At 38.4% G+C, this 14,170-nt stretch overlaps 1 protein-coding gene across 4 annotated transcripts in view; it reads right to left on the bottom strand.

The window, feature by feature from the left end:
* PPP1R9A (protein phosphatase 1 regulatory subunit 9A) overlaps positions 1–14,170 on the bottom strand; it is an 85,423-nt gene that overhangs the window by 27,843 nt on the left and 43,410 nt on the right. For all 4 annotated transcript variants that reach the window (XM_053468402.1, XM_053468403.1, XM_053468404.1 and 1 more), the window contains exons 3-5: positions 11,157–11,289; positions 6,838–6,958; positions 2,216–2,320 (exon numbers count right to left, since the gene is read on the bottom strand). In XM_053468402.1, the coding sequence (XP_053324377.1) occupies positions 2,216–2,320; positions 6,838–6,958; positions 11,157–11,289 (359 nt within the window). The remainder of the gene's footprint in view (positions 1–2,215; positions 2,321–6,837; positions 6,959–11,156; positions 11,290–14,170) is intronic.

Genomic DNA, 14,170 nt, shown 5'->3' with positions numbered 1-14,170 from the left:
ATTATCATGGAACTGCCACAAACCATAAACGTTATTGGTTTAAAAAAAAAAAAAATCTGTTATTGATTATTGAATATGTTTTTATATATATCCCGACTAAACATCTGTTCAATGTAACATCTGAAATACAGTTTTGTCCTTGGAATATGTAATATATCAGTTATTGGCACGCAGGAGGAAAAATCATACGTGTGCAGATGTAAAAATACACCCAACTAAAGCTACGGATCATAAAGCATGAAGCGCTCGCAATGTCTGGACTGCTAATTAGGAGAATTGGCATTAGGCTGGCATGCTTACTAGCAGAAAACATCACTTACACTTCGAAGTTAAACAGATTTGCCAACAACAGAGCACATGGTCAATTATAGCAGGTGCCAAACCTTTCCATTAAGACATAATGGATGTATTTCATTCTGAATAAATGGCCCTTATCAGACTGCAGTGCTCGGGTTCACAGCTCGGCCAGCTAACGTCTGGGAGAAAATGGCCACATAATACACACTTCTTATTCATCACCAAAAGATATCTACCTCGTGCCAAAATAGCACCGCAACATCATTAGGATTTCTAGTAAGCCTCCGACCATAAAAAGATCTTTCATGATAAATGAGCCTATGCTTCAACACTGTCCTGAATTAACATTTCTTCTGCTCATTGAACGTGTTTTATTTACACCATGTTTCCCCTGCGTGACGACTGACATCTCATCAGCTGCCATCAAGGGGTAGTAAAAAGTTTAGCAAAAGGGAATAAATAACCGGGAGGAAAACATTCCAATCCTTTAAATGGGAAGTTACGTTGTGGCTTCTCCCATAGCAAATAAATAAGATGTATTTTATACATTTTATCAGGAAATAAAACAGGCGGTGTACGTGGACAAAATGGTTCCTATCTGCTCATATATTATATGTTTCTATGCAACGTATACAATGTGTGCAGCCTACTTGGCAATTCTAGATAAAGAGTGTGGGTGCAGACATTACAGCTAGCATACATTAGTGCGTGGATATATATATATATATATATATATATATATATATATATTTCGTTCTAAAGTTGGGGCTTTCATGGAAAATAAGGACATTTCTAGTTCTAACATAGTTGGAAAAGGTTTTTTTTAATGATCAATTAGCCTTTTAAACTTAAACTTGGATTATCCAACACAAAGTGCCATTGGAACACAGGAGGAATGAGATTAATATACCTCTGTATACCTATGACGATATTCCATATTCATAGTCATTTACAACCTTAACCCCGTCTACACTGTATTTCTGATCCATTTCATGTTATTTTAATGGAAAAAATTGCTTTTCTTTTAAAAACAAGGACATTTCTAAGTGTCCCCAACCTATATATATATATATTTATCTATTTTATTTATTGTTAACAAATGTACGCTTAAAACGTACAACTTAAATTTGACAGATGCTAATTTTTTGACATTCCATATGGAGCAAAATAAAAAAATAAGCTGCCAATATGGAAATGCATGCGCCTGAGCATGCAGTGGATTATTGATTACCTAGATGATATAATCTATAATTTATAATACTAAAAAAAGGTTTGTTCCCTGCAGCTGGCTTGATGATTTTCTCCTTTGCAGTGTGGTACAGGCGCTCACTGTAACACCAACATGCCAATGGGCCCATAAAATATGCATATTTTAGTTACTCAAAAGTAATAATAAATGTATATATTTAAATGTATAATGCAATAATAATGTGAAGTCTTATGTGTTGTTCAATGACATGTAAGAACAGGCAAAAGAGCATTACTGAACATACCTTAAGATATATATGAATTTATATGAATATATGTGTGAATATCAATTAGATCCTGCACTGCGAGTGTTTAAAACACAGTGATGTCTGCTAAAGTGTAGAAGGAAGCTAGCCTTAAACCCTAAGACTGTGGAAATGGTATTGTGTAGAAAGCATTAATATATAACCTGTGAATTTGATGTAATTTGTAACTGGGAACTAGATTAACTGGTCAGTTGATAAAATTACTCTCTATTCAGTCTCCAGCCCGGAGTAGGATTTATGGTATTTTTATTTGCTTGAAACATGGAACATGGAATATTGAATTAGGGGGAACAAAAAAAGATTTTAGTTGAAAACTAGAAAAATAAAACCATTGCAAAAAATAGCTAGCGCCGTATTTTATACAGGAACACATTAATGTGGAAAAACTGATATTATATATATACCTGACTTTCCCTTTTGTGTTACGAAGAACAGTAGCTGCGAAGTTCTGCGTTACGCCAACCAGACTTATTCCATCGACTTCCAAGATTTGGTCATTGACAAGGATTCTGTTGAAGAAAGATGCGTGTCAATATATAGATTTATTACATTCACACACAAAAATGCAAGCAACAGATAAAATTGTTGAAATTAATGGTTAATTGACTAAATATACTAACCCTAAAATACTTCAAATACCAATGGTCCATCAGGAAGATTATATTGTAAGGACACCCTAATGGTGGGAACCAGGAGTTATTCTGGTGTGAACTGAATATGGAGGCAGTCACCAAGTTAGTTAAAAAGAAGTGAATGGCCCTAAATACTGTTTCAGGGACTTGATTTGCTTCACTGTCCCGAGTAGATAAGAATCAAGTTGGCTGCCCATTTAGCCTAATAATTGTATGGTGGTGGTGTTTTCCTCTTAGATGATGAAGTCTTCAAGCGCTTCAAGAGCCCAAATGCATAAGGGTAAACATTCTCACTGCCTGCTGGACTAAGTTTTTACATCCCTGGTTAGAAATCAAACTTATACAATAAATAAATATGTCTCTCAGAACTCTTTGCAGTGATGTTATTCATATCACCACAAGTGGCAACCTATACAAAATATCGCAATTATTCATTATATACCGCATTGGCCCGAATATAGGCCGCACTTTTTTCCCCCACTTTAAGTCTTTAAAGTGGGGGTGCGGCCTATATTCGGGGTCTAGCGACCGACGCCCGGGACATGCAGTCCCGGGCGCCGGGCAGGCAGCGGGGTCAGGATACAGATCCCCCGCAGCGGTGCAGGGGACCTGCATCCTACTGTCTGATACGCTCAGACAGCCTCCCCTGCCAGCACTTCCCACGGGGGGAGTGCCGGCACGGGAGGTTGTCTAAGCGCATCGCGTGGAGGTTCCGCATGATGCATTTTACATTCCCCCCCCCGACTTACCAGAGCAGACTCCCGGGTGTCTTGCAGGGCCGGCTGAAGACATCTACGCAATACACGTATACAACTTCCGGTACCGGCACTTCCGCTGAGTGCTGGCACCGGGAGTTGTATACACGATGTGCATAGATGTCCCCCTCCGGCCCCGCAAGACACCCGGGAGTCTGCTCTGGTAAGTCGTGGGGGGGGGGACAGAGTGGCAGCATATCTCGGGGGGGAGGACAGAGTGGCAGCATAGGTTGGGGGGGGCAGAGTGGCAGCATATCTCGGGGGGGAGAACAGAGTGGCAGCATATCTCGGGGGGGACAGAGTGGCAGCATATCTCGGGGGGGGAGGGACAGAGTGGCAGCATATCTCGGGGGGGGAGGACAGAGTGGCAGCATGTTTATTTGGTTTTTTCTTTAAAAAAGCACCAAACTTTTAGGGTGCGGCCTATATACGGGGGCGGCCTATATCCGAGCCAATACGGTAAATATCCTCTTACCTCTTATACCCAAAGAACAAAGTACTGATCAAAGACCACGTGGCTTTTTTTCAATTACAATTGGACTACACGATCAATGCGGCTTATTGAAGTGCAAGTTTTGAAACTTTGTATCTAATCAGTTTCATTTGATTTTGGATAATTGATTTGCCCCTGATTTGATGAAATGCATAGGGCTATATATTACATTTTATGTCTTCATTTATTGTGGACGCTCACTGATTTACAACAAAGGTTGACGCACCAGGGGAAGGAAAGTACATTATTACTTCCATATTCCGGAGTTAATTTCCAATAAGGGAGGATAGAAATATTACGCTTATGCATTTGTGGCTAAATGCATGTAATTTGTGGGTGTATGTGTTAGCTTGTAACAAATATATCATACTTTTGACTTTTTACACTATTGAGGCTCTTTTGTTATGGTTTTCTTTGAGATTGAAACAGACTTGAAGTATCAAAGGAATCGGGTTAGTGTACTCTGTCCGGTACTAGCACATTTTATTTAAATTTTGAATGTATTTTATATATACCTTGCATATAATCTATGCATAGAATTTACAAAGAGTTATGAAATATAAACAATAAGAACTATAAACTTTTATTCCATCGGGAAAACACTGAGCGGCTGACAATGCATTTCAGTTCGACACAGTTTTAATACGAATACATAAAAGGCAGGCGTTAAGTATCCTTTTTATCATCAACCTGTTACCTGGTAACAAGAAGAAAACAGGACTTCACACAAGAAATCTAGTGTTTGATGGGTTTAGAACGCTATCGACCCGTTTCATCTTGTATTTCAAAAGATTTTCGCGGCAAACAGCTGCAATCTGTCTTTCAATACATGTGTGTTCTGCCAAAATGCATTCGCTTACTGTGACTGCATTTTAACAGTTGTGTCAGGTTGTGTCTGAGCATATACTGTAATACTGTATATTATCTTTGTTTCCAATTCTATTTAAAACACAGGACCGCAGACAAACAAAGTCTTCATCAGATGTCAGCTGTAGATACAGAAAGACTAACCATCGTTATACTGGCTACCATAATGAGCCAACGGCTTAATTATAGGGGTCGCAGAGCTTGGATGTAAGACGAGTTATGGTGGGTGCACCTTCTGCAACCCACGTATGTCTAGTAGAGGAGAGGGTTAGTGGCAACACAAGTCTCTCTACCGTTCCCTACCAGTCCACACACTGAAATGACCACAGACCACTACTGGGTTACCATGCCTTCCGTTATGTGTGGAGACCAGTAGCAATGAGGATGGGAGGAATCCATGTCAGCGGACACACAGATGTTCTTGTTACCCACCTTTTATTTAATTGGAACTGCCTGTGTTAATGAATAATTTGCAGAGCTCCTATGAAAAGGTATTTTAAAATGTGGTCATTTATGGATTAAGGGTATATTTCAAAGAACTTATATATTTATTATTTTACATTCATTTTTAAGTTTGTTTTGTGCTAAAATACATACAGAAGATGGTGATACCTTTTGTTGCACCAACAAAAATATTTAGCAGTACATTCACTTTAGGGACCTCATAGTTCTTCCATCCTCTTTGGGATTAAGATCCATTCCTTATTAGAAGAGATACATATATCAATTCTTCTAGACATGGCATGTGCCAACCATTCAAGAGCTACTTTTCTGTGGTTGGTCTAACAAGTCTTTGAGCACCACTTTGCATCACGATGCTTTGAATCCCTACGCCTATGTAATATATATTGCCCACTTCTGATTTTATAAGGAATGTCTGGTAATCATAATTGTAGCCAGCAATTTAACATATGCTGCACATCAGACTCATTAGTATTCTCCATGTGTTTCTTTGAGTTTATTTTAGTCATAAAATGAAAAAAAGCTACTGAAAAATCAAAAGAAATGAAATGGGTTTTTTTTAACAATACAGGACAAAGCAATTTACAACCCCTGCATTTAGAAATGCATTAGAGCAAAGAAAATATTACATTTTGATGGCGCACCACAGAAAACTAGATTAGGGTTGTTTGGGCCATTTCATTAACTTTCACTAATATCTAATGTACTACTATTATCCCTTTGCAGTTCAATACAAACATTTTCTAAAGTTCTCCATCAAGGAATAGGAAGCAAAGTAAATATATTCCCATATTTTAGCAATATATAAATACAGGCTGGAGCAGTTCTGGAAGAAAGCGTTTAATGTAGAAAAATTGCTTTGTAAGTCAATGATCGGAAGTTAAATCTGTAAGTGAAAGTGATTACTAAATGACAAATATAGAAAATCCATATTGGGAAAACAAAGTGTATATTCAAAGCTATAATAATGTGCCAAGTCGGATATGGTCATGATAATTAGTCAAAAAAAATAATAATTTAAAAAATACATTAAAAAAGATGTCAGATGTCTAACACGGTGCCGACATACCAGTCGGAACAAATATATAATATACCTGAAAAAGACCTTACAATTTTTTGTTGGCCCAATAAAAGGTTTCACCTTCAACTAAAGAATATAAAATGAAACAAATACATAATGATAAACAATAAACAATGTAAAATCACATTGTGTGGCTATTTGCTACAAATATATACAAAGGATAATAATAAGGTAAGGATGTGAATTCCCTATCTTAACTACCATTCCTGAAAGACGAATCCTTACATAAACTGATAACAGCACCGTACCCAGGGCCGGCCGAAGACTTAACGCCGCCTGGGGCGAAGTTTAAAACGCCGCCCCCCCCCGCCGACGCCGGGGGGGGCATTTTAAACTTCGCCGACGCCATACGATTCCCCCCCCGTACTTACCTTTAAACACTCTCCCTGCTCTGCCACGGTGCCGGCTTGTAATGCTGAGCGCCGTAAATTGACGTCACTTCCGGCGCTCTGCATTACAAGCCGGCACCGGGACCGAACAGGGAGACTCGCCGCAGAGGAGAGAGAGAGAGGGGCGCCGAGCGGGTAAGCGAAAACCACTCGGTGCCCCTCTCTCTCTCTCCTCCGCTACAAAAAAAAAAAACGCTTGGGGCGGCAAAGTGCCGCCCCTTCTAAAGTGCCGCCTGGGGCAATTGCCCCAGTCTGCCCCATTATAGGGCCGGCCCTGACCGTACCATTGATGGGGAAAGATGGACGATATCACATCTTTAACCTGCTAACTAGTAGCATCCACATACCTCCCATCCCTCTGTGCAGCCCCTCCTTCGGTGACTGTTTTGACAAATATTCCAAGTTTTTCCAGACCAGTGTCTGCTCCAACTCCCATGCCGATAATGCTGACACCGAGGCCGTCGTCATCTGAAATTAAAAGGTGATGATTTAGTGGCTAACATAGTGTTAAACCTTTTAATTTTCCTTTACCCTAAAAAAAAAATGCTCATTCATTGTTCTTCTCAAGTAAAACACCCACACGCTACATTAAAAGTCTCAATATTTCATACCTTTTGAAAATTAAAAAAAATGAATTAGATCTACTAGATGAGGGTCTATATAATTACCCGAGAGTGAAATATTGGGTAGAAAAAATAGGAGACTCAATTTAATTTTATTTAAAACTATTTAAAAAAAAAGATGGTATTTAACTCCGGAAAAACTGGGATGGATTTATCCTAATAATTACAGATTATTTTGGAGGTGTTACTGTCAAGAAAGATCTCGCAAACATATTTGGTGGGACTGCTTCCCCAAGTTCCCCATGAAATCTTTATGAGAAGACATTTTGCTGAAGTTGTTCAATTCTTAAAATAACGAATATCTTTGAGACCAGAAACCGGCCGGGTCCACCCAAATCTTCCAAATTTAAAAATCAAATAAAAATATTTCTCTAAACTTGTACTCTTGGCGGTAAAATGTATTATTGTTAAAAATTGGCGTTCCCAAACACAATAAAGTTTGCAGCAGATTGAACCTCAAATGGACCTTCAGTTCTGTATGGAGAAAGGATACCATCTTAATAATATAGACAAGTCTGATATATTTGACAATATTTAAATATTTAACATTTATGTAAATATTTAAATATGTATTGGAATATTTTTTTTTATATGCTTGATACATAAGACCTGTATTTGTTTTTGTAAAATAAAATAAAATTCTCTTAATATTTACAAAACACGGTAACATCGAATGCCTTAGCGTTCCACCAAATGAAAAAACAAAAAAGGTTTTAGGTTTTGTGTTTTAAGCCTAAATGTGGCTCTGGGCAATACCGCACTGATTTCCCTTCGTGTCTTTTTGTTGTGTGTCCATTGGGGGGCATATACAAGCGCATTTTATTACAGCACTCTTTGAAAACAACTAGAAAGCCAGGTTTTCAAAGCAGTGAATCAGAAAAAGTTAAAAGGAAGATGAACGCATAACCTATTTCTCCAACATATCTTTATCTAACACAACTAATCTCAAATTGTATTGAACGAAAGCTCTGTTTGTATATGTAAAACATATCAAATATGATTAGTAACGCTATACTTATGGGGGCGACAACATTTAATATAAACAATATAAGTAGTGATGTCACGGGTGCCTTGTAGCACACCATTGTAGGGATATTTTCATGAAAAAGCATCAATAAGTACATTGAAGAAACTTTAAAAATGTTACGAGTGCGTACGTTTTCTGGACAGCGAGCGTGGGAAGGAAGATGTATGCCCAGTTACCTAGAATTTAGAAGTCAGTTAAAGACCCAGGCAGTGGTAGGGTTGTAAACGCAATCCTCAGCCACCTGTAATATTTCTAAAAGCAATATGTTAATATTATGATTATTATGATATTATGATTGGAAGATAGGAGAGGGGCTCAAAATGTGTCTTTTAAACATGATGTATGGGATTGCCTTCCAGCAGAGGTGATGGTCTTCAACACACTAAGACTCTCCAAGATTATGTGAAGCTATCCCCGGCGGAAAAAATAACAATCAGGAATAAATGATGTAATTCTTAGAGTTTGTGCGTGTTCAATGTGCCAATCAGATCTTATTTGGCAGCAAAGCATATTATAGTAATAGTAAGTAGAATAGTAAATAGGCCGGCACATGAGCATTCTCTGCGGGCCAGCAGGGGACGCTGTCACGCTATTCACATAGACAGTTTGCATCGGGAAGCTGTTTTATGTGGTTTATAGAACCGAGTGGAAGCCGAGCTGTGGATAGAATCTGTTACAGTCAATAAATCTCTGCTGCATGTAGCTCATGATCAATTTGCTGGTACCTGAGGGTCATAATTAAACCGCCACAAGGTCAAAAAAAGCACAGGCGTAGAAATCATAGCGGACCATGAACTATTTACTTTGATTTTATTTATACTGTATATATATATATATATATATATATATATTTAAGCACCTTTTATAAGCACATCTGGTCCATGACTTTTCTGCCAGGTGCTGTGTAATATCTTTATGACACATTTATTTTACTGATTATCTGCATTTTTTCCTTAAGGAGTTTTATTTTTAACTTAACAGTTCCTACTAAAGGCACTGTTCTATCTATCCCGTTAAATTTAACTCTTAGAAATTAGAAATGCAGATTCTGGTGCTCTTGAATTCCCAAAATCTTCCCAGAAATCTTCCCAGAAACCTTACTTTGATCAAGTAAGATTTTGCCTCATTCATATTCCGCCGGGATCATGTGATACAAAAAACATCCACTACACTCTTCTACAGTGATGGGGTTAATAAAATGACAGATTTATTTGGCTAACATACTGAAAAAGTGCAATTAATGTTTTGTGTGAGTAGGATAGCACCTTTTAATATAAAAAATGAAGTTCCTGTACCCTACAAGGTATTTCTGTGGAACTCCGGCGCTGCTTTTCCAGGTCTCCGGGCCACTAAAGGGAAGGGTTTCCCTGATGGGTGAAATAACATACAAAACGGCGGCCTGATCTTTGTGGGGCATGGGGCACCACACTCAAATAAATATAGTTAATTTGCATATGGGGCTAGGTGCTGATGTCATGAATAAGGAATACAATTAAACATAGTTTTTTTTGTGAATTATGTATATACTTTTTGACAACATTAAAATAGTTTTCAATATTCTACATTCTGAGAGGATTCCTGTTGAAGGTACCATATTTTTCAATGTTATTATTCATATGAAGATAAGCTGCCCTTCGTTACTTCCACTTGCTCTCGTTGATAGTTTTAGTGACCCGGTAGCCGGTTATAATAACAGCGGGGTTATGCCCAGTGGACAGCCCTTGATAGACCAGCGCTTTTAGCCGTGCAATGAATAATCTCTACTGTATAGAAAAATTACAATCCATGTGCCCTGTTTGCCTGGTGTACATTTGCAAAGAAAACATGCAGTTTATTAACCTTTTAAAGAGGACATATTTATCTGCATTAGTGGCCAGTAAAACCACAGTAATAAAGATAACAGCTTACACGGAGCACCACGCTGCAAATTAATTACAATCCCAAGCACAATCCTACTGAATGAGCCTTGGCGATCCTTGGGCTTAGGATAAAGGGGTTAATGAGCTGCTGTGTTCTGGAAACCACCATTTGATTCCGGGTTGTGCGCCGACAGCTGCCTTATTATAACCCCCTGACGCTGTAAGGCTAGGTTTCCACTTGGGTTTTTTTAGCTAAAAACGCCTATAAAAACGCCAATAGCGCCACCTGGCGTTTTTTTGTGAAAAACGCATGCAGCCAGATGTTAGCTGTAATTCAATAGGAAATCGCAAAATGCCATTTCCACTTGGCGTTTTTCTGTTTGGCGTTTTTTTAGTCCTCTTTGGCGTTTTTCTGCTTTTTTGGGCTCTGTGGCAGTTTTTCAAAACTGCAGCATGTTGACACTCTGGCGTTTTTTGCAAGAAATCTTGGCTTTTTTTCTCCAATAGAAGTCTATGGGAGAGAAAAAACGCCATGAAAAAGCCATGTGGGTTTATTGCCTTGGCGTTTTTTATGGCGTTTTTTCCACAGTTACAATGCAGAGGATGGACCCAGTATCTGTGTGTCCTACGAGAAATAGGCTGAAAACAAACAGTTTCACACAAAACAAAGTCCTGGACTGGTTCATATTGAATTTTACACCATTTGGAACAAACATGCCATTACAAACAAACATACGCAACCGGATCCTGCGTGCCAAAAGCAACAGCAAACAATTTGCACCATCATTTGGGGCCAATCTTCCCAGAGGAGCAGACATTCGGAATAAAGCATGCCTTACAAACCACAGAAAAGAGACAAAAGGGTCTACCAAGTAAATGACATCAGGAGAGGGCAGATACTTGCCATTTATCCTAATCCCTTTTAGCTGGGTGAAACTTCTAACTTGTAAAGGCTGGAAAAACTGCCTAAGGTCAAAAAAAGCAATTTCCACAGAAAGGCTAAAACGCCAGAAAAAACTGCAGAAAAAACGCCAAAACGCAGGTAAATGCAGCGGCAGTTTTCTTGGCAGTTTTCCTGGCGTTTTTCATCAAGAAAAAAACGCCGGACAAAAACCCAAGTGGAAACCTAGCCTAACAATGGATTAATTTTCTGTTACCTTTTTCTAAGTCCACTGGGAACAAGTCAAGCTTTTCCACCCGTTTTTCAAGCTCGTATTCAGCCGATGCAGCGACCGGGTCCACCTCGTCATTCCGTCTATCATAATCCTCATTTGAATATGTGTTAAATACCTGTTTAAGCAAAGAGACCATGTCTGTTAACATCGGATAACAGGGTAACATACATTCCAAAGCATGTTAAATGCATGTCTTATCGATTTATTTTTAACAATCAAAAATAACTCTTTGATATTGAGGAGTACGTCATTAGCGTCGGCATCTAGCTGGTAACAGCAGTGCATTAAAGGGATCGTTCCACTTAGACAAAACCTTACCTGAAAAATGCTATTTTTTTTTTACTACTTCCTCTGAAGGGTTAAATCACATAAACTTTAAAAAAAAACAGTTTTTCAGTTGCTATGACAACAACCAATCAGCACCTGCTTTTACATAGAAATGTAGCATTTGCTGACACATAAGAACCATTTGGCCCATCTGCCCATTTTTCCTGATGTTGACGCTCAGACCTTAATCAGTCCTTGGTGTTTTACATTCAGAATAGCTTTACAACTATCCCCTCACTGAATTAGCCTCTACCACTTCTGATGGGAGGCTGTTCCATTTAGTTACCTCCCTCTCGGTAAAGCAAAACCTCCTTACATTACATTTAAACCTCTGGCCCGTCAGTTTTAGATTTGGCCTCTTGTTCTAACATTTCTCCTCTAAAATAAATGTCCCTCCTGTATTTTCTATTCCTGTCCTTTTGGATCACATGACAAGCGTTCCCAGCAAAAGTATGATTCAGATTCAAGTTTCATAATTATGCAATGCTACTAGAAACTATATTTCTAAAGCCGCATTTAGAGGGTGGGGGATATGGCGGGATGAACGACATGATATTAAAATAAGAAGAAATGGGACGGAGTGGACATTATAGTGTTTAGGGGTCAGACAGAGATGGTGAAGAAGGAGGATGGTGAAGGAGAAGGGAAAGAGGGAGAGATAAAGAGAAAAAAAGGTGGAGTGGGAAAGACAGAGAAAGGTATTAGAGAGTCATTCGGCCGCATCATTTCAATGACGGTCACATATGCTAGTTACATTACATTTATAGATTCCCATAATTTCTGTAGCACTATTACAATAGGGGAAAGTGAAAATCCGCAATAACAGTAAAATTGACAATATACAAAAATGATCAAATAATACATGCTGAGACACTCTGGTGTACAAGCGGAATGTGACACTGTCGAGAGAGCTATGCAAGACACGTGGGTGCATATAACACCAAAAAATAAAAAAACAAACAGTAAATAAATAGTATCATCCCCGGCAAAAGCAACGATTCCCGATGCCAGAGCTGCTCAGTGAATCGGCTTCACAGAGCTGTAATCTTAAAGACTAAAATTCCTTTTCTAGAAGGAGATGATAGAAAAATACGTGGAGTAAATGAATACAAATGTCCTTAATTTTCTACATTGTATCTGACGCAAAGCCATTCAGACATGTATAATGAGGTTTTAAGGCTTTTAATCAAGTGTGGTTGATTAAAAGGTGTTCTTATTCCAGGCTGCGTTGTCAAATGTTTTCTCATAAAAAGCATCCAGTGTTATTGGCGCAGATTAGCATGCCTTCATACCAATGCGGCACTTCGGGAAACATCATAATATTGATAAGTAGTTTGTTTAAAACCCATTACAATTGTTTTTAGAAAAATCATAATTGGCATTCCGATGTCAACCGTGATTTAACAGGCTATATGGCCAACAGACAGGTGTTTATATTGTGTTGTGTTTATGTTGTGTTGTGTTTATGTTGCGTTAATTTGCACCCTGCTGTCAGACAGTGAGTTGGTTTTATTTTATAAGGCCCTATGCTGTCAATCATTAGTGAGTAATTAGTGAGTTAGTGCTATGTTAACACGTCTTGGTGTTAGTTACCCAGTGGTGAGGTCATGCTGTTCTAAAATGCTCCCATCCGTCAGTCACTAAGGGGTTAAAGGAACGGACTACAATGCATTTTACTGTATGCAATCTTTAGCTTTGGGTTTATGTCATAAAATGGTTAATGACTTCTATTTCATCAAATTTATCTCCTAGACGGAGGTCTCCTTTTCATTTTCAATTGCCAGGTAAACTTAACCCCTTAAGGACAATGGGCGGTCTCTAAACCCATTGAAAACAATGCATTTTGTGCCCGTACATGTATGTGCTTTGTCATTAAGGGGTTAAACATGGACTTTGCACTCATGTGCATGTACCGTGTTTCTATAGAGTAGTATCAAGTTAGCCGTAGAAAGTTAAAGAGCAAATCCGGAAAAAATGACACCTTTATCCACTAAGTGAAGTTTAATAAATTGCAGGCTTTCAAGGCTATCTAGGTCTTTAGGAAGTGTCCTGGGCTCAGTGGCCAGGGCAAGTGCAGACGTTAGGGTGTCAAAAGTAAACAGTGATTCTCAGACACTTCTGTATTTTAGCGTAGAATTGAGTAGAAGGCTCAATGTGACATAACTTGGCCTATACCCAATTCTTCATAAGGCAAATAAGACATAATTAATGTGGCATCACCACTGAGAATCCTTCGCTTGACTTTGCCCCTATCTATATACAGTCTGCTTGTCTCTGGTATCTCTGTTCCACAAGATTATTACAATTATTGCAATTTCTGTTCACAGTTCATAAGTAGGAAAATCTACCTGTAATAGCAGATTACAATATATGATAATAATTTAATTAAACTCTTGCATTACTATTTTTTCTCCTTCTTATTCTGTGTATTAGCTCTCAAAAACAATTAAAGAAATAGGTAATTATTTCACTTTTATTACCTTCCCAGCACTTTTTATACTTTTTTTACTTAGAGGCTACAGACTACTAGGTTATTAGGGAAAAGGTCCTCTGATTGGAACCTGCATATAAAATACGTGTGAACCCTTTCTGATGGGAATTAGTAGAACCGATTGGTTAGCAGAGTTTATGCCCTGCTGGTAAAATGTGGACAGTGGCTTAGTTGGACA

Source organism: Spea bombifrons, chromosome 5, assembly GCF_027358695.1.
Source record: "Spea bombifrons isolate aSpeBom1 chromosome 5, aSpeBom1.2.pri, whole genome shotgun sequence".
Taxonomy (NCBI): domain Eukaryota; kingdom Metazoa; phylum Chordata; class Amphibia; order Anura; family Pelobatidae; genus Spea; species Spea bombifrons.
This window is presented reverse-complemented; position numbering and strand designations above follow the sequence as displayed.